This window comes from Meriones unguiculatus, chromosome 6 (genome assembly GCF_030254825.1).
Source record: "Meriones unguiculatus strain TT.TT164.6M chromosome 6, Bangor_MerUng_6.1, whole genome shotgun sequence".
NCBI lineage: Eukaryota > Metazoa > Chordata > Mammalia > Rodentia > Muridae > Meriones > Meriones unguiculatus.
The window spans coordinates 100,899,291-100,919,368 of NC_083354.1; the positions used below are offsets into that span (position 1 = coordinate 100,899,291).

General features: G+C 41.0%; 1 protein-coding gene across 2 annotated transcripts; it reads left to right on the plus strand.

The window, feature by feature from the left end:
• The first annotated feature begins 8,983 nt into the window (after positions 1-8,983).
• Positions 8,984-19,441, plus strand: Zfand1 (zinc finger AN1-type containing 1). 2 transcript variants are annotated; one of them, XM_021645641.2, is made up of 8 exons: positions 8,984-9,073; positions 11,599-11,641; positions 12,578-12,617; positions 13,569-13,696; positions 13,782-13,873; positions 14,824-14,945; positions 17,539-17,694; positions 17,787-19,441. In XM_021645641.2, exons 1-8 carry the CDS (start codon positions 9,019-9,021, stop codon positions 17,955-17,957), a joined length of 807 nt encoding a protein of 268 aa, XP_021501316.1. In that variant the 5' UTR covers positions 8,984-9,018; the 3' UTR covers positions 17,958-19,441. The 2 variants fall into 2 exon arrangements, with proteins under 2 accessions (XP_021501316.1, XP_021501317.1); XM_021645642.2 differs by lacking the exon at positions 17,787-19,441 and having other exon boundaries at positions 17,543-17,694.
• The last annotated feature ends 637 nt before the right edge of the window (positions 19,442-20,078 follow it).

Genomic DNA, 20,078 nt, shown 5'->3' on the forward strand with positions numbered 1-20,078 from the left:
AAGGGTTTTATGCAAACTATCCTTGATAGAAAATAAATCATAGTTTAACAGATTTCATTCCTTTTTTGATTGGTACGAATCTCAAGGAGTGATGCTAATAGTAGCTGTTATTGCATCATCAAAAATCTCCATAGTTAATTAGACTAATTATACTTGAAGATTCAACTCATGCCAAAATGTAATTGAAGATATCATCTCAAAATAATTTTATGTATGCCTGTCAGGACTACTAAAATTATCTCTCAAGAGTAATTACTTAAGAAAATGTTACAAATGTACTGGTTGGTGAAAAACTCTTGATTAAAAGATATTTTTCAACACGCACACATGCATGAGCGCAAACACACAGCGTGCAGGGTCCCACATGTAGACACATAGACATGGCCTTGATAAGGAGGAGGACAGGCTGTGATAACAGACCTTCTTCTGCATCAGACCCATCTTCGTCTCCATTACTCAGACTCTAGACATTACTAACACCTTGAATTTTATATCATTTGAGTTCCTTTCACCATCCTGCCTCTTTCTTTTTGCCCCAATTTTTTTTTTTCACACGTCAAATGTGAACCAAGTAAAATGTTTCATTTATTTTTGGCCGAGCAAGCAGAGTAAAATAAATGATGTTTATGTTCCTTATTCTGTAATTTATATTTTTTAGTATTCCTCATTAAAATTACAATAGATTAGTAGGCAGCTATGTGCCAATGATGACTTGTTTGTTCACTAAATAGTAAACAGGTTTTTTTTTTCTCTCTCTGTTTTTGCACACAGGATCTCCACCTCAGCCTCCATCTCCTGGGTGATGTGATTACAGTTCTAAGCCACCTGATTTCAATAGAGTTTGTTTTTTTTTTTTTTTTTTTTGAGGCTTTATTCCAACCATCCTAGCAAGGACAAACATTCTGAAGAGAAATGCTTGTACCCCTCCCTCTGGCTATTATACTATTAAAATAATAACACCAAAGAATTGAAATTTCCATAGGATTTTATGCTGGGACAAGGGAAAGGCTGAACTTTTGTGGCAGCCAGAGGAGGACCTTGTCTCCCAGACGAAATTTCACATACTTCTGACATTGTAGGACAGACCAGAAACCAGGACAATGGTTTCTTGAGCCAGACTGTTTACATGGGCATAACTCTTATTTTTTTCTAAAACTAAAGCTCACAGGGAGGGGCACAAGCATCTCTTTGGAATAGCTTCTTTTCTGCCAGAATAATTATAGCTGACCATGCCCTCTACCACTCCCAGGCTCCTCTGCTTCAGCCCCTTGGCCTCTTGGCTCTGGCTGAAATGAAAAGTACATACAGGCTACTCCTCTGAGTAGACCCACCCTGCAGACTCCCCATCTTACTCACTTGGTCCTCACCACTCTCTCACAACCTCAAAGAACTTGGTTGACATTGGATTTCTTTACTGTTCCTCTTCCCAATGTGAGTAGGTTGAATAAATCTCATTTCTCTGCTTCTGATTGCTTGTCTCCTACATTGGTAAATCAAGAGTCAGGAGCTGATTGTCAGGGCTACCAGAGCTGCCTTTAACTCCAATAACTCTTATCACACTAGCTGCTCATCACATAATCCCAATTAAAAGTCTATGCCACACCCCCTGCTACTATAATTTGAAATTAAAAAGTAAAACACTAAGCCGGGAGCGAGGGAGCACACCTATAATTCCAGCACTCGGGGAGGCAGAGGCAGGCAGACTGCTGTGGGTCTGAGGTCAGCCTAGTCTATACAGTGGGTCTAGAACAGCCAAGGCTACACAGAGAAACCCTGCCTCGAAGAGGCGGGGGGGACACTATTGAAGTTTTCATGCAATGCTAATAGTGTGGGCATCTTCACAGAAAACTTAGAATTTAAATGTCCTCCGGCTATTATTAGTTTCGGTACTAAGTTTACGTTCTTTTGTAAAAATTTAATTATATGTCTGTGTTTGTGTTTGTGTTTGTGTGTGGGGGGTGTGTACACATATAGAGGTGCCTGAGAAGGCCTGAAGGGGGCATCAGATACCCTGGAGCTGGAGTTAAAGGTGGTTGTGAACCACTAGGTGTTTGTGCTGAACTTGGGTCCTCTGGAGAAGCAGCAAGCCCTTCATGACCATGGTATCACTTTATTCCCAAACTCATACTCTTACTCATGTAAGAGGTTTACTAGAAAGTTCAAGCCAGAGTTAATCCCTATTTCATAAATGTGTCAAATAGTCAAGCCGAATATAGTTTTCTGTTCTCTAGCATATGACCTTTTTCTTTTCCTTTTTCTTTTTTCTTCTTTCACACAATACACTCCCTTCACTCCTCCCAGTCCCCTTCCCCACCTCTCCTCTTCCTTAGATCCATTCCTCCATTCCCCTTCCGAAAAGATCAGGCCTCCTACGGACATCAACTGAACACAGCATAACAAGTTACAGTAAGACTCGGCACAAACCCTCCTATCAGGGCTGCATGAGACAACCCAGTAGGAAGAAATGGCTCCCAAGAGCAGGCAAAAGAGTCAAATGAGACATTCCCACTCGCACTGTTAGGAGTCCCACAAAAAACATCAAGCAACACAACCATAACATATATGCAGAAGGACATCATGAAGGCTCCATGATTGTCACTTCAGTCTTTGTGAGCTCCTATGAGCCTTACTTAGTTGACTCTGTGGGCCATGTTCTTCTGGTGTCCTTGAGCCCTCAGGCTCCTACAATTCTTCCTTCTCCCTTTTCTTCGGGAGTCCCTGAGCTCTGCAGGGAAAGGACCTCAAATCTCTAATTTGAGCTCTCTCCGAGCCTACTACTTGGCTGTGGGTCTCTGCATCTGGTACCATCAGCTGCCGGCTAGGATCAGTCTATGAGTACAGCACAGTATCACTGGGAATCATTCTATTGATCTGAATGTGTTTCTATGCTATGTCTCTCGGCTACCCAGCCTCTAGTTCCGGGCCGTCCAGGCAGTGCTGAGCATGGGCCTCAGATTAGACCAGTCAGTAGTTGGCCATTCCCACAAATTCAGTGCCTCCATTACCCCCACACACCTTGCAGGCTGGATAGATTGTAGGCCACAGGTTTTGTGGCTGGATTGGTGACTGAGTCCTACAACTGGAAATTTCCTGATTACAAAGAGGCTCCATACCCTCCATTAATAAGAGTCCTCGTAAGGGTTGTTCTGCCCAGTTCACGAACCTCAAAAGACCAGGAAGAAACAGACTCGCTGTAAATACATGAGGTTCTTTTATTGTAAATTACAAGCAGCAGCTTGGGCCCAAACCCCCCCACCACCAAAGCGGTGGGAGCCAAGAGCCCTACCCCAGGTTAGTTGGGTGATATTTAGATTCTGGTCCCTCCCAGCATGCCCAAGGCAGGGGCAATTCCTGCCTGGCAAGCATCTATTGGTCAAAATGCCACATTTTGAATTGATTGGCTATAGGAAGGTCCCCAGACCATAATGTCCCTCCCTAGGGGGATGGGCCAGTTTCCTAGCAACTGTTATCTCTAGTGGGTGGGGAAAGAATGCAATAAGGCAGTCCTTCCCCTCAGGGCATTACTAGACTTCTCCACCCACATACTTCAGGCTTTAATTAATAATAGCTGCTAATTTTTAATCTTTTTTGGTCTCTCAGGCTCACCCTCCGGACTGCCTGGTTTTGTATGACAACTTGACACAAGCTAGAGTCATCAGAGACAAAGGAGACTCAGTTGAGAAAATGTTTCCACGAAAAGCAGGCAGGCTGAGCAAGCCATGGGAAGCAAGCCAGTAAGCAGCATCCCTCCACGGCCTTTGCATCAGCTCCTGCCTCTATGTTCCTGCCCTGCCTGAGTTTTAATCCTGACTTCCTCCAATGATGGAATACAATCTGAAATTGTAAGCTGAATAAACCCTTTTCTCCCCAACTTGCTTTTCAGTCATTGTATTTTTATCACAGCAATAGAAACCCTAAGTAAGACACCCTCATGGAATCCTGGGCGTTTCTACTGCACTAGGTTTCCACATCACACACACACACACACACAAATACGCATACTTCCTGTACTCTCCCTACCTCCCCCCAACTTGATCCCTCTTGTTCACATTCACATTACCCCTGGTCTACCTGCAAACTCTATTTCCCCTTCCAAGAGAGATCTATGTGTCCCCCCTTAGTGCCCTCCTTGTTATGGGTCTGTGGGTTGTACCATGACTATCATTTACTTAACAGCTAATATCTACTTATAAGTGAGAATATATCATGTCTTTCTGAGTTTGGGTTACCTCACTCAGGATGATCTTTTCTAGTTCCATCCATTTGCCTGCAAATTTCATGATTTCCTTTTTTTATTTTTTTAACAGCTGAGTAGTATTCCATGTGTAAATGTCCCAGATTTTTTTTTCTTTTTTTATCCATTCTTCAGTTGAGGGACATTTAGGTTGTTTCCAGATTCTAGTTATTGTGAATAAAGCCATCGTGAACAAAGTTAAGCTTGTCTTTGTGGTAGGATGAAGTGTCCTTTGGGCATATGCCCAAAATTGGTACAGCTGGGACTTAAGGTAGATTGATTTTGTTTTCTGATGAGCCACCATTTTGCTTTCCATAGTGGTTGTGCAAGTTTGCACTCCCACCAGCAAAAGAATGTTCCTCTTGCTTCACATCCTTACCAGCCTGAGCTATCACTTGTGCTATTGATCTTAACTATTCTTAGTATTCCTTTCTAAGATGGAATCTCAGAGTAGTTTTGATTTGCATTTTCCTGATAGCTAAGTATGTCCAACATTTCTTTAAGAGTTTCTTAGCCATTTGAGATTCCTCTATCAAGAAGTCTCTGATAGAACTGTATCCCATGTTTTTATTGGATTATTTTTTTCTGTTGTCTAGTTTCTTGAGTTCTTTATATATTTTGGATATTAGTAGAGTTGGTGAAAAATCTTTTCCCATTCTTTAGGCTGCTGTTTTGCCATTGATGGTGTCCTTTGCCTGACAGACAAAAAAAAAAAAATCAGTTTCATAAGGTTCCATTTATTAATTGTTGATCTTAGAGCATATGGTATTTAAATAAACATTTTAATTCCAAAGCCTAACAATGTATACAAAAATGAATAAGTGCATTTTACAGACAGATTAATAAGGAGTTAAACAGAGAACAAAGAAGCCAGATTAGGGCATCCAGAAGCCTCTACCACCTCATGTATGTTACCAAACTCCTTTCCTCAACAATACAGGAATCCTCTTTGTGGTGCCCAGTAACAGTTTTCTTGATCTTTCTTCAGAGGCATAACACTAGTCACCAGTTCTTAAACAGTGAAGTAACACCTCTTTGGATTTTACTTAAGTGGAATGACACAGTGCACATTCTTTGGCTTTTATCTTCCCATTTATTTTTACCTTTTGTTTCATGAAAATTCTTGCATGTGGCTGTGGTTAACTGATTCCCAATGGGGTAATGATGACTGTATCATGATTCATTCAGAGTTTCTGCTGCTGGTGAATGTTGTCGCATTGTTTTGTTTTCTGAATTTGAGCTGTTAATAGCAGTGGTGATCTGAGTATTTTTCTGTCTGTCCTTTATTCACAGTCCTTCCAGCACAGAGTGACATTGTTGGGATCTGTAAGCAGGCATCTCTACGGCCAGCCCCAAGGGACCTGACAAACCGGATATCAGGCATCTGTGAAGCCACCTACCGACCACCTGAAACCACCTGCGCATGCTCTGGGTCATCTTATAAGAGAACTCCTACCACCTCTAATCTCTCTCTCTCTCTCCTGCCCTGCCCAGACACTATCGCTGATAATTCTTTGCCCTTCCCTTAATAAACTTCCCACATGGAACCAGTCGCGAGGTGTGCTTTGTGAACCTGCCGTGTAATTTTGCCGCACAATTCTAGCAGACAATACTTTGTCAGATGGATAGGTGGTGACTTTTTTCCATTCTAACACCTGAGAACAATAGCTCTACCCCCATCAGGAATAAAGGAAAAAAAAATGTAAATGTTATAGATAGAGAACAAATTTATAAAGACTGCAACATCAGATTATCACCACATAGCCCAACCTAGTAAATGATGAGATAGTTGTAAGAATAACTATTAATTCACTTTGTAAAAAGCTAAACTTCTAAGAGCCATAATGAACTGAATACATTTGAAATAGCTTTGTGAAGTTATGTCAAAAGACATTCCAAAGCAGGGGGGATAACTCAAGAATGTAAAGGAAAAGAAGGTAGTAGCAGGTACAGACACCGGTGGTAAAATCAGTTGGACAAGTGCATAGACTAATCTAAAAGAGGGCTTTTCCAATAATCTATTCAATGATTTTTATTTAACATCTTTAAAAAAAAATAGGTTCCAGGCAATTTTAATCCGATGGAAAATAAAGGGAGCCAAACCTGATTTCAAGGAGCTTATACATTAGAGGGGAACACAGCCAGCCAGTTAAGTCACATTTAAAATGCAAAATCAGGCCTGGGACAAACACTTTGGAAAAGACACATCATGCATATAGGAGCAGCAAGACTGAGTCTGGTTAACGACGAAAAATAAGATTTTCTAAACAAAAAAAAATTAGTGACAGCAGGAAAGCTAGACTTGGACAAAGCACAGCGGAAGGATGAACATTCCAAATAGAGAAGCAGCTGAGGAAAGGGCCTACGGAGACTGGGTACAGATTGATCAAGCCTTCAGGAAATAGCAGGGAAAATGTAGGTGGGGTCAAATTTTGAAAGATGTAAATGCCAAAGGCCTTCCATCTCAGACAACCTTGAGTTCCTTGTGGCTGTAGACTGCGGAGTATTTAATTCTGTATCAAATGCAGAATAGTGCTTCAAATGTAGGAGATGTTCAAATTGCTGGCTGAGGTGACCCAGGAACAGATTTTATTTTGTAGATAATAGAACCTAGGGCAGGGGTTGGGGGTGGGGAAGAGGAATGGAGAGCCGAGTCAAGTAAATTATAATAGCATGGTTAGCGCTATTAAGAAACCTGTACGAGTGCTGCTAGAGATGCCTGACGCCCTGGGGGACCGGACTGTATCTGAGCCTTCCACAAGCTTGGCCAGATGGAGTGACTAAATTATACGCCAAAAGCATAGTAGGGGACAAAGGGTTTCCTAAATGTACGTGATAAGAGTGAGTGTGTACCCAATTACACAGCTCCCTTCAGCCACCCTCTACTCCCACACTGAGGCCCATGGAGAAGTGTGGCAGTTAGATTGATTGACAAGCAGGCACACGACTTCAAGGAAATTTGGGAACCCTTGACTTATGGAACTCTCTGGAGAAAGGAAAATGGCAGCTGCGATGCATAGACATAGTAAAGAGCCCAGCTGTCTACTGGACAAGGGGAGACGGTGTGAGGGTGTAGGTGGGGTAGGAGAGGTGAGGACACATTTGAAAAGCTTTGCTGGATAGACTAAAGAATTCTGTGCCTAGTGAGCAATTGAGGGGAGATCTTGGGGCCAGGAATGACTTTTTACAGGGGAGAATAATCCAAAGAAATCGATAAACAGAGAATGAAGAAGTGTTTCTAAGGAAGACACAATGGACACGTCTTCTACGGAAGACAGGGGTCTAGTGGCCATTTCCATGACACAGATAAGAAAACGCAGGTAGGAAGCGAATTTGAGCTTTCTAGAGGTGTAGACTGTACAGAGGAAATGGTACACTTAAAAAAAAAGCCTTCGTTTTACAGTTAAGTTTTATTGCCAAATAGCACAGAGCAGGTACCTATATACAGTGCTAGCCGAGGGGAACTCACGTTTGGAAAAAAGTTCATTACGGTAGAGGAGTTTCTGATCTTGAAATCATTGGGATTTCATCTATATGAGAACATAGGGATGAAGGTATCAAACACAAATATATAGAGAAATAGATTTATGTAAATAATATTTAAAGGAAAAGCAGAAAAGGAGACTCAGAGATAGGAACGGCTAAACTTCAGCCTTGCCTATTCTGACTATCTAATGCTCTTTGAGACCTCTAAGAGCTGAAAAAAAGTTCTGTTATGATTGGATTGGTGATATATATATATATATATATATATATATATGTCACCTATTTAGAACATTCAAGCACAATAAAATTCTAGAAAACTTGCTGTTGCTTGATTCCACCAGCTAAAATAAACATCAGTAAAATTTTAGGTAAGCTGCTGAGCCTTAGCTTCAAGAACTCTTGAGAGCTGTGGAGGTGGCTCGCTGAGCAAAACGCTTGCTGCCCAAGCGTGAGGACCCACGTTCTAATGTCCAGAAGGCACTGAAAAAGTGTGGTGTGTGGCAATGGTATCCACTTCATTCTCCAGAGGAGTATTTGGGGAATCTAAGTCACATGGAGATAGTGAGTTACACTTAGGGTTTCCGTCATGAGTGCAGTTGTCACTCATCCACTCATCGTCAGAATGATGTCTGACGTCTTGCCTGTGGAATGACATCCTTCCTACCTAGTAAAATGGCTCATCGGCTATCCAACAACTCCCATATTCCTGTGTGCCAGGAGCTTGCCTTGACACTGTGGGATGAGTAAGTATGCGCTCTCCACACGGAGGAATCCTGTGCACTTTAGTTATATGTACTTTTTTTTTTTCCACTACCAGAAATCAACTAAATAAGAAGAAACCGTTAACAATAAAAAAAAAAAAGCCAAATGCTTCCATTAGGACATTTACTTCAAACTAAGTCATCATGAGACTAGTGATCAGTGTCCGGGTATGTCACATGATCATTAGAGCATTAGGTCTGTGCAGGGCTCCTGGGAATTACAGTCACTTCAGAAAAACAAGAAATCCTCGCGAGGGCGTTCTCAGTTTTGGAGGCTCAGCGCAGAGAACAGAGGAGCTGAGCTTTTCTCAGTCTGTAGAGCGAGAACCTCGGCTCCAGGAGGCCTCCTCCGGTTCTTTAGGAAGCTTTAACCTCTGCACGTCACACTAGCCTCAGGGCAAAGGACTCGTTAGTTCTTCGCCCAGGCCCCGCCCCGCCAGAACGCCCCGCCCCTCCCAAGCGCCCCGCCCCGGGCCCTGCCTATGCCGGTGACGTTCGCAGCGCTGCCCCGCCCCCTGCCCTGGCGGCGGCGGAAAGATGGCGGAGTTAGACATCGGGCAGCACTGCCAGGTGCAGCACTGCCGGCAGCGAGGTGACGCTGGAAGCCCCATCCCCGGCCGCGGGAGACCTGGGCCGGGTTCTGACGGCCGGGGCGGTGGCGGCGGATGAGGGGGGACGCGGGGCGCGAGCGGCTTTCCGGGGAGGTGTTGGTGCTTTAAGCTGCTGTCCCTCAGTGCAGGGGTGCAACTTAGGGCCTCCTTGTTTCCACTCAGATCTTGAGAGCAGACCTTGCAGGCTTCTCGGGGTTCCAAGTCATCCTGGGTCGCGAAGGGGCGTAGATCAGGGACTCCAGTGCCCTTTGGTCTTTATCACTGCGACCCTGGCGCATCCACGACTTAAGCTTTTTTCTTCAGTAATTTGTTTGTTTTTGCCAGACCAATGAGTTGAACATCAGTTTCTAACTGTGTGTTCGCAGGTTTTTAGAAATCTTGGAGTGTCTGAACCTCAGGCTGTTTCAGCGGGTCTTAGGCACTCTCCGACTCTGACCAGCGTTGATTTTGGTGCTAGATTCACTTAAGTGGTTAGTGGCAGAGTAGTAAACGGCATTTTAGGAAGTTACCTCCATTGAGCAGATAGATACCCGGTCATAAACATAGGCCCTGTATGTAGCAAGCTTCAGGGTGTTCAAGCGTTAGACACAGTCGTTGCCTACTGGATCGCACTCCAAATATGTATTTAGGGTTTTATCCCGCTGCAGCGTCAGTCAATTTGTAGCAAGTTCCTGAATCCAGCTCTTGGATGTGTCCCGGTTGGGTGTGATAACAGCAGTAAGACAACAGGGGCAGGTGACATAATTCATTATTACTTATCTATGACCTTTACCGTGGGCTGTACAGTAATGATCAAAACTTGTTTTCGTGTAGTATTTTCCTATGGAAGCTTAGCTGTTTGGGTTTGGCTATTAAGTTATACACATCCGGTCAGACTGATTTACATTAGAATCTCTAAAAGTGTCTGCTGCCTGTGATACAGCTCATCCTTTCCAGCTGAACATATCTGTAATGTTATTAATTAAGATGAGGCCTGTTTCTTGGATAGCAGAAAATGGTTAAAATTAAGTGATGATATCAAATACTAGGGAGTTATCTTGATCATAACTCTTCATGGGCTTCCTTGAATGGTGTATATAATGTTTGTTTGAACACTCTAAATCTCAAAATATCAAACATGCCCAATTTTTCACGTTGAAAGACGCCGTGGGCCAGTGAGATGGCTCAGTGAGCAGTCTGCAACCCAGAGCCCCAGGACTTCTCTGATGGACAGGAGCAGTGGCACTAGCACAGGAAGCTCATATATTCAGAGGGCACTGGCAGGGGTAACGAGAGAGACCCTGCCCCAAAATCATGGTGGAGAAATAGAACAGATTCCTAAAAAGGTATTGTCTGACCTCCATGTGTGTCAAAGCACAAAAACACACACACACACAAATAATAAAAATAAATCTAAAAACAGATAAAAGCATTTTGCAGATTATTGTTTCAGTTTTTCACAGTGACACGTGTCTCTAATTTCCTGTTGTGACATTAAAGCTCCAGTATCACTCTTTGTTTAATAATGGCAGTGATAGTTCACCAGGTACATTTTAGTTGAGAGAAGCATCATTCAGGCCCTTTGTCTGCAAGCATGATTACCTTGAGGGTCCCTTTTGTTTACATATAGCTTCTTTGCATTTTGGACTAAGATACCCAATAGGGTGCCATCTTTTCTAGAATATTATAGTTTATTTGTTTTTGTTTTTTTTTCTAAAGGAGACTGAGAAGTATCTTTTGGTTTTCATTGTGAAAAAAGTATGATTGGGCATATCTGGTGTCATATGGCTACTTGATATAATTTAATATATGAAATATATTGAAGTCAATTTAGAAAAGTGATTAAATCAAGTATGGTGGCTCACACCTATGTTTCTAACACTCTACAATCTGAAGTTTAGAGGAGTTTAGAGGCCAGTCTGGGCCAGGTGAGACCTGGTGTCAAAAAATAAACACATAAAAAGTGATTGATTATCTCTATCAATAATTAGTTTCCATGTCTGACAAGTGATACTTGTGTAAACTTTCCAAAATATATGTATATAGACAGCATTAGGATGAAATAACTAATAAGGAATGATAGATTCAGATACAGATCATATTGACACACATACATACAGACACACACACAAATATACGGTATATACTACATCATGTATAGTTATGGCTTTTTTTAGGTAATCTAAATTGACGTTCAGTGGAGTCAGAATTAAAACCCAGAATTTTCATGACAAATACAGACCTTCTGCAACAACAAGACCTAGCAAATCTCAGAAACGAAACAAAAAAGAAAAATTCCCCTTTTTTTTTTTTTTAACTTAATGATGTTTGTAACATCTATCTCCCGCTGATTTGTCCACTAGAGCTGAGGATTTGGTAGTTTTTGTTTAATGGGAATTACATAGTAACTTCCCACAGAGAAAGACAATTTTTCTTTTAGAGTTGGTCACTAGATTTCTTTTGCTTAGGAAAACTAAATCAAAATCAGATACTGACCAGTACCTGTCATATTTTCCTCCAATTTTAGATTTTCTTCCATTTGTGTGTGACGGTTGTTCAGGAATATTTTGGTAAGTTAAGTTTTTGGGTAGAATTTGAAAAGAATTTTGTTGTTTGTCAATATGGAGTTAATTTCTGAACACTATAGTGATTTAAAAGTGGTTTTAACTTTGTCCATTGACAGTTGATATTCAGCATTGTAATAGCTTGTGAAAAAGATAAACCGATGACTCATAATTATATATAATGTCATTAATCTTTAAGTTTCCAGAAATGCAGTCATAAATGTGGATTTTACTTTAAGATTATGTGTCGTAATTACAATGAGAAAATAATACCCATAAAATAAAGGATATGGCTCTTAACAATCCAGCCATGATTATTCTGTGTATTTTAATTAACATGAAAAGAGTCCAAACTATAATGTTCTTAAAACTAACAGTGCATGCTGATTGACACAGATCTTGCAAGCATGACCTGTGCACTACTCAGGGATTTGGGAAGTCATGCCCTGACATGTCGTATGATCATTTAACTGATTCCTTCCTGGAGAAACTCTAACATTCCCATCGTTCACATGCTCCTTAAAACACTTACAGCAAAGATAACGAGAAGGTGTGTTGTTCTTATCAGTGGCAGGTGAGCCTTTGTGGCTGAAAATGCTCGAGCTTGGAGATGCGCCTTCTTTCTATGGATTTCAGTTTGCTCTTTCGTGACAGTCACTAGTACAGTGAACATAATGTGTCATGTTAAAGTGGTCTGCCTTACTTGAGGTAGCGTGAAGTGCATTAACTGATCGGATTTAAAGCCAGGAGTGGGGGTGCACGCCTGTAGTCCCAGCACTGGGGGAGGGAGGCAGGCGGATCTCTGTGAGTGGTCTACAAAGCCAGTTCAGGACAGCCGGGAATACACAGAGAAACACTGTCTCAACCAAATCAAACAACAGCAAGATAAACTGACCTTATGTAAATAAACTGGTTTTGTTGTTGTTTTTTTTTTTAATTCAGCCTTGAGCACAGAAGCAAGGACTCTCATGGCTGTCCTGAGGTATGCCTCTTTTCTCTTATCTGACCTAATTTATATATGTGTAATCATGTACTTCCTTTTAGAATTGATTAGATTTAATGCTAGTATACAGGCATTAAAGTTTAGAATTCTTTGCTGCATCTCTTCTATTTTTCTCTGTTTGGGAGAAAACTTGTTCTGTTTGGTATTTACCCATTTTTGTCCTCATGGTTCCTCGTGGTTCTGTTTGGGGAGCCCATGCATATCATGAAGGTGTGCACTTGTGAGACACGCTGGCCTTTGCTCCCACATCACACTGTCCATCCAGTTCACTGTTCCCCTCATCGTAGCAGTTGTTTTCGCTGGCGTCTGGTGATAGGGTTCTATAGCAGTCAAGTTTATGGGGACCCAGTCAGCCTTAGACCACAAAGAACAAACCCTTAGTCCAACTAAATAAAATCCTTAACCCGATTCCAAACAGATGCACAAATTGAGACGGGAGGTTGCAGATAGAAAGCAAAGTCACACTGTATCGCTACTAATAAAGGATGACCCTGGTGGCGAGCGAGGTGGATCTTCTTTGGAAATGGGAAGCAGCCGTGCGCAGTAAACTGGGCACAGTGGTGCTCCCCTGTGGTCCCAGCTCTCAGGATGTGAAACACAAGTACTGAAAATTCAGAGCCAGTGGGGTATTGCAAAGCAAGACCCAGTCTTCAAAAAATAAAAAAATAAATAAATAAGGAGAGAAACTAAATAGTCATTTTAATTTAATTTAAAACGTAATTATAACACATTAGAAAAGTTATGACAATGTAGATGAATAAGCCTTATAGTCATTTCTCATACAAACTTTACTTGTAATTTTTGTGTAAGAATGTATCACCTAGTCTAAGAAGTTCAAACTGAAATGATAATGGATGATGCCTTCTAACACTTGCTTTTGTGTTGTTTTAAATGGAACTATAGCACCATTTCCCCCTCTTATGGTGTTAGGTGAATGTCAAGAAGGAGAGACTGAAGACAGATGAACACAAATCTTACCCATGCTCATTCAAGGACTGTACTGAAGTAGAGCTCGTGGAGGTGATATGTCCTTACTGTGAGAAGAACTTTTGCCTAAGGTAATCGCCTAAGCCATGCAAGCTTTGTGTATGTGTTTAGAGTGTATAAATCATGAACAAGTGCCAGCTCCTCTGTTACTTGTAGACACCGTCATCAGTCAGATCATGGGTGTGAAAAACTGCAGCTCCCACAGCCTCGAATGGCTGCCACACAGAAGCTTGTCAAAGACATTATTGGTGAGTCCCAGCAAGCTTCTGCAGCTGCTGTGCTCCTGGTGGACACCTGTTATGTCACTGCTCCTTTGAATTCTGTGCACGAGTGTTTGGGTTGTGTGTATGTCTGTGCACCACTTATATGCCTGGCACCCTTGGAAGGCAAAGAGGGTATCAGATCTCCTGGAACTGGAGTTATGAGCCATGTTGGTGCTAGGAATTGAACAAAGATCCTGTGGAAAAGAAGCCAGTACTCTTTAACAGCTGAGCCCTCTCTATAGCATCACAAACTTGTGTTTTGATGACATTCTTGTCAGCATATTTTGTACAAAGCCTTCAGGAAATGGTAAGGTTTCCATTAGGTGGTCTGCGTTGTTGGGCAATGTTAATCCGGTGTTAACAGATGAAGGTAGGGATGTTGATGAGGCTGGCATGGTGGACTGCCCTGTCTACAGGATAAATTCTACTAAGCTGTGCCCCAAGTGCTGCTGATAATATGAGGCACAGGAAAGAGCATGGCTGAAACATAGTTTAGTTGCTCCGGCATTATGCTAGCTCAGTAGAACTTTTGTTCCATATTTAGGGTGGTGTCCTTGTTAATAGCTACAGTGTTTTATAAAAGCAGTAGTAGTTGCCTTAGATTAAATAGGTTAGGTGAGAAAGAAGTGTGTGCCTATGGATTTTCTGAGGCAGAAGTTACTTAGATCGACCGTTAGTAATGTAAATATACTTATTAGAGCTGTACTATGCAGCGTACAGATGCTGAAGGCCACAGTGGCGAGGCTGGGCACAGTGGTGTACTTCCATAATCTCACCAGAGGCAGGCGCCGCTCAAGCCAGCCAGCATTACAAGGGGAGACCTTGTTTTCTCAAAACAAGAGGGAAAAAAAAAAGGAAAAGTAGGAAAAAATGAAAGAAAACAAAATCGGGAGATTGTGGTGGAAAGGGCTTACATGCTTACTCTTCTTCCTTAGATGCCAAGACAGGAGGGGCAGCTAATAAGGGACGGAAAGGCGCGAAGAGCAGCGCGACAGCCGCAAAGGTGGCGCTGATGAAGCTGAAGATGCACGCCGACGGCGATAAGTCACTGCCACAGGTGAAAAAGCAGATGTGCCGCATGATCCTGAAGGCTCCTTTCTCTTCCTCCCTTTAACTGAACACAGCGTAAACCTGATAAGTAGTGTTTTTAAAGACCACATGCTGAGGCGTCTATATATACCACATCTCTGTGCATTTTCCCACTTGATAGAGATGGCGGTGAAGCATACATATCCTTCTTCAATGTTTTCCCCAATTTGCACCATATTTTTAATATTTATCTATACTCATGGTCTACTTCATTCAGTAGCTACACATTATTCTGTTTTATGACTACAGCCTACTTTATTTCTGTGAATAACCTCAGATTTATTCACTGCATTGCTATTAACAAGTGTTCTCCAGTGAAGATGCTGTGTTTAGGGAAGGGAACCTCTCAAGATTGTATGTTGAAAATCCAACACTCTGGAGACAGATGTAGGATGTAGGAGATCAAGAGTTTAAGGTTAACCTGAGCTATGGAGTGAGTGCCAGGCCAGCCTGGGAAAAACTCAGAAGAATACAAGCATACATAGTTACATGCTCAAATACAGAGTCCTTAATTAACATTTAGTCATGTGTCCCAGTTTGCTTCTCTGTTGCTGTGACAAAACCCTGACCAGAAACAACTCAGGGGGTTTTATTTGAGTTTCCATGTCACAGTCCATCATTGAGGGAGATCAGGGCCTAAACTCAGGCAGGAGCCATGGAGGAATGCTGCCTAGTGGCTGGCTCACCTGCCTTGCTCAGCCTGCTTTCTTATGCAGCTCAGAACAACCTGCTCAGGGATGGCGCTGCCCACAGGGGCTGGGCCCTCCTCCATCAATTAGCCATCTAGGAAATGCCACACAAACATGCCAACAGTCCAGTGTGGTAGAGGCAATTCCTCAGTTAAGGGTTCTTCCCAGGTGTCTCTAGCTAGTTTGCGTAAAGTGAGTAAAAACTATTCAACACAATATGTTACACAGTTTGTATATTATATATAAAATCTATCTGTATACATACATACATACATGCATATATACATATACAAAAGCCCCTCAAAGTCAAGATGAACTTGTAGAATCAATAAACTTAAAGTTTAAGTCAAAGTAATAAATATAGCAAATCTAAAAAGACAAAGTTTTGGAAAGGCACAGTGAGATATATTATGTAATATTGCCCATAAAAAGGAATGCATTATAAAATGTAAACAAGTGGAAATAAAACACGATGTAAGTATCCAAGAGGAAAAAAAAAAGTTAAAAATATGGCTTCTTGCATGTATGCACATATATATGTGTGTGTGTGTATATATATATATATATACACACTCAATCAGGTAGATTATGTAGTTGTCTCTGAATTTATGTCCCATTGCCTAGTAGGAAAAAACCAGAAGGGTGCTAGCACTGCTGAAATTGTCTTTTAAAATGTTCATCATATTCCATGATACATCCCACTGACCCTCAACAAATCCAAATCCCTTTCCGCTGAGACAGGAATTGTTTTCACTTTATTATTTCTTAAGATAACGTCAGTTCTCCAGCATTTATATTAGAGATGTCTCACTGGGAGCGTTTTTATTTTACAGAAATTGACCTTCCTACAGAAGACAGCCTCCCTAAAACAGTTTTTAGGAATCAGGGAAGATTCTATTCCCACTATTTTTTTTTAACTAAACATAATTAAATAATAAAATTATTTGAAGAAAACAAATAAGACACAGATTATGTTAGAAAAGTTTCTGAAACCCTATTTTATTAGTAAAGTATTTTTCTGGGACTTTATTGTACTTTAATTTTTTACTTTCCTTGTTCTCAGAAATCTTGATACCTCTGATATGTAGTAAAGTCTTTCACATGTTTTTGTAACAAGAAGTCCTGTCTCGAAAGTGACAGGAATTTGATTTCAGGAAGTATAGTTGAAATCAGTTTGTTTCCTCACAAAAGAGAACAGAGGGACTGTGTAAGGGACTCTGACGTTGTTGAATGATTCATCAGTTTTCTTGATTTCTCTCTATTCATGTTGAATTCATTCTTAACTCAGGAATGGCTGAGAGATCTGAGGAAGCCTACAGTCCAGGTTGCAATCACTAGAACTCAACAGAGAAAAAAAAAAAGAGAGTTCCTCTGCCTCCAGTTCCTGAACATTAAATAAAAGGGGAGGGGGGATTGGAAGGGAGTGAGGGAGAAGGCTACAGCTGGAATACAAAGCAAATCAAATGTAATTAATAAAAAAAAAAGTCACACAACTGTCATTACACAGATCTCTTAGCTAGGGTTTTGAGTCTTTGGACGTGCAGTTAGGTAAGCGGGCTACAAGATTGGTTTTCCCATTAAAACTTACATCATTATAGGGTTATTCTATGTTGACCAAAAGAAGAGGAAGGAGCCTGGAGTGGTGGCACACTCCTTTAATCCCAGCACTCTGGCAGGCAGACGCAGTGGGATCACTGTGAGTTGAAGGCCAGCCTGGTCTACAAAGTGAATCCAGTACAGCCAAGGCTACACAGAGAAACCCTGTCTCAAACAACTAAGAGGTGGGCACAGGGGAGGAAAAGGCAGCACTAGCTGAAAAAGCCATGTCTTATTTCATGTGTCTAATCTATATGTTAACTTTTTCTTACACAGACAGAAAGAATTTACTTTCAGGTTTACCTGCCAAAAGGGAGCAAAGAGAAGAGCAAAGCCATGTTCTTCTGCCTCAGATGGAGCATTGGGAAGGTTGTGGATTTCGCAGCCTCGCTAGCCAGTCTTAGAAATGAAAACAACAAGCTGACAGCAAAGGTGATGGCCGGTTACCGGTTTCCCTTATGTTTTGGGATGTGTTGTCCACAAGTACGTCGTTACCACTATGTGACTTGTTTCTGTCTCAGCAGAAGCTGAAGTTGTGCCAGGTCCCTTCAGGGGAAGCCTTGCCGTTGGATCACACTTTGGAAGCATGGATCACTAAGGAGGACTGCCCTTTATATAATGGAGGAAATGTTATTTTGGAATATCTAAACGACGAAGAGCAGTTTTTAACAAATGTTGACTCCTACTTGGAATAGTCATTCAAGGATGCAAGTCAGAATTTACAAGCAGGAATCATTCTATGCAGATAATCAATTTCTTTTACTGCAAATACTTTTTAAGAACTCTCAAAGTTGTTTTTTTTATGATTTATTTCCATCAGGTCATAACTTACATCAATTGTTTTCTATTAAGTTCCATGTTTTATGTTTAAAGCTTAACTATGTATTGGTAGTTATTGGCAAAGTACTATTTTTATTAGTTGTTTCTGCATTAGGCTGTAGAACTATCAGCCAAAGTATCTTTTGTGTTAGGCTAATGCCAGCTGTTGACTGACTGCTGTGGCACGTTCTAATACCACCTCCACCACACAATCCCCCTCATACAACACCCACCTTTTTGTGATTTTGCCATTCTGTGGCAGAGGACGATGCATTTAGCAGATGCTTCAGTGAGGTCTTACAAGTAGTACTTGTTGCCTTTGTTTTTAACAAGTCCTATGATTAAGCCTAATATTATGGGCCCAGAATACATAGCCTTACTGTATACCCAAAATCATGATATATAAATTGATATATGCACATGAATTGCAGAATCTTCGAGATTCTCTCATTCGGGCTTCCAAGCATTTGGATAAGAAACCTCATACCTTAGAGGGAAAGTTATTTTTTTGGTATCATGTAATTGCACTGGATGTATTTCTGGTAATGAATTTTCTCCAATAGGATTCATCTTTTTGTTGGTATGAATCTATTACAAGTAAGAAGAGTGATGGAATAGACTAACTTTGTTAGAGTCTGTTTCACTGTACCAAAGCAAAACAATTACTGCATTTTACCTATAAATTGAAATGTCCTTTTGGGGAATGCTTCCTTTTACACTGGAGGAAAATGAGTGTTTTCTGTCTGTACTGGATAAAGGACTACACTATAGAAGCAAATAAAGTATTCTTAGTTGCCCCTCCCCTTTTTCTGTGCTGATTTTCACGACTTTAATGTTATAGGGTCTACTTAAATCCAAAATAACTCAAACACCATGTCTATGCAGATGACAAAAATTTATTGTAATCAAGCCACTACTTATTGATCATGGCCACAAAATAGACTTGGAAGCTGAACTGTAACGGTGAAAGGACATTGTACAGCATATTCAAAGGATGAAATTATAAAGTGAGGGGAGCAGGGTGGGCTGGAGCATTGTCCAGTCATATCTTGACATAAGGGGTTGAGCAAGAGAGTTTCCATCAGTCAGGATAGGAGTTGGCTCCTGGGCCTAGGAACATGAACTTAGTTGACCCTGCCAGCAAGATGGAGAAGTTGTCACTGAGATGTCTGGACTCAGACAACTGTCTCATTACAGCAGAAGCTGGTCAGCTTTTGGGAAGTCCCAGCTCCTCTAGGGCTTGAGACCTTGAACTTAGTTTTCCCCTATGATTAAGTGGAATTAAAAAACAAAATGGTAGTACTTAGATATAAAGTTACTTGTGCTTGTTCCTAATAATAAATTTAATTAAAGGAATAAACTCAGCATGTTCATTTGGTTCTTTTCTGCTCTGTCTTTTTCATGTTCATATCATAAATAGTGATAATTTCTAGCTTTCTTCTGGTTCTAAATTCATTCTTTTATAGTTACCTGATACCTACCTGAAACATTAATGTCTAATTGCCAATGGAGGCATAATGAAGATATAACTCAGATAGAAGTTATACTTAGAACTGTCATACACAGTTGTAAGGCAAGTTTCAAATGAGTGAATAGACAGTACAGCTATTTATGTACTCATATTTATCAAATGAGTGAATATACAGTACTGAGTTCCAGTAGCTCATTTATTAGAAACTATCAAACGAGATAGAAATAGTCTTTAAAAACCCATATGCCAGAATTTTTTTGAGATACCAGAAAGTTATAATACCAACCAATCACAATTCTTACACATAATAAGTGGCCAGAACATGTAATTGAATGAAAATTAAATATTCCAGAAAAAGAATACCTACTGAGAAGACTGTGGCTGGCTTGAATTGAAACCTAGGAAGAATGAAAAAAAAAAAAAAAAGTCTTCTCTCATTGACCAGACAAAAGAAACAAGGCTATCCAGAGATGGACTTATAACAGTGGACACACTGGCCATCAGCTAGGTCAAGTCCTAGATGGTG

Bases quoted from the DNA above. Each gene is read 5' to 3' on its own strand.
- Zfand1 (XM_021645641.2), top strand. From the start codon at position 9,019: ATGGCGGAGTTAGACATCGGGCAGCACTGCCAGGTGCAGCACTGCCGG. The intron at 11,642-12,577 runs GTAAGTTAAGTT...TTTTTAATTCAG, and splicing joins GGTTGTTCAGGAATATTTTG to CCTTGAGCACAGAAGCAAGG. The intron at 17,695-17,786 runs GTGATGGCCGGT...CTGTCTCAGCAG, and splicing joins ACAACAAGCTGACAGCAAAG to AAGCTGAAGTTGTGCCAGGT.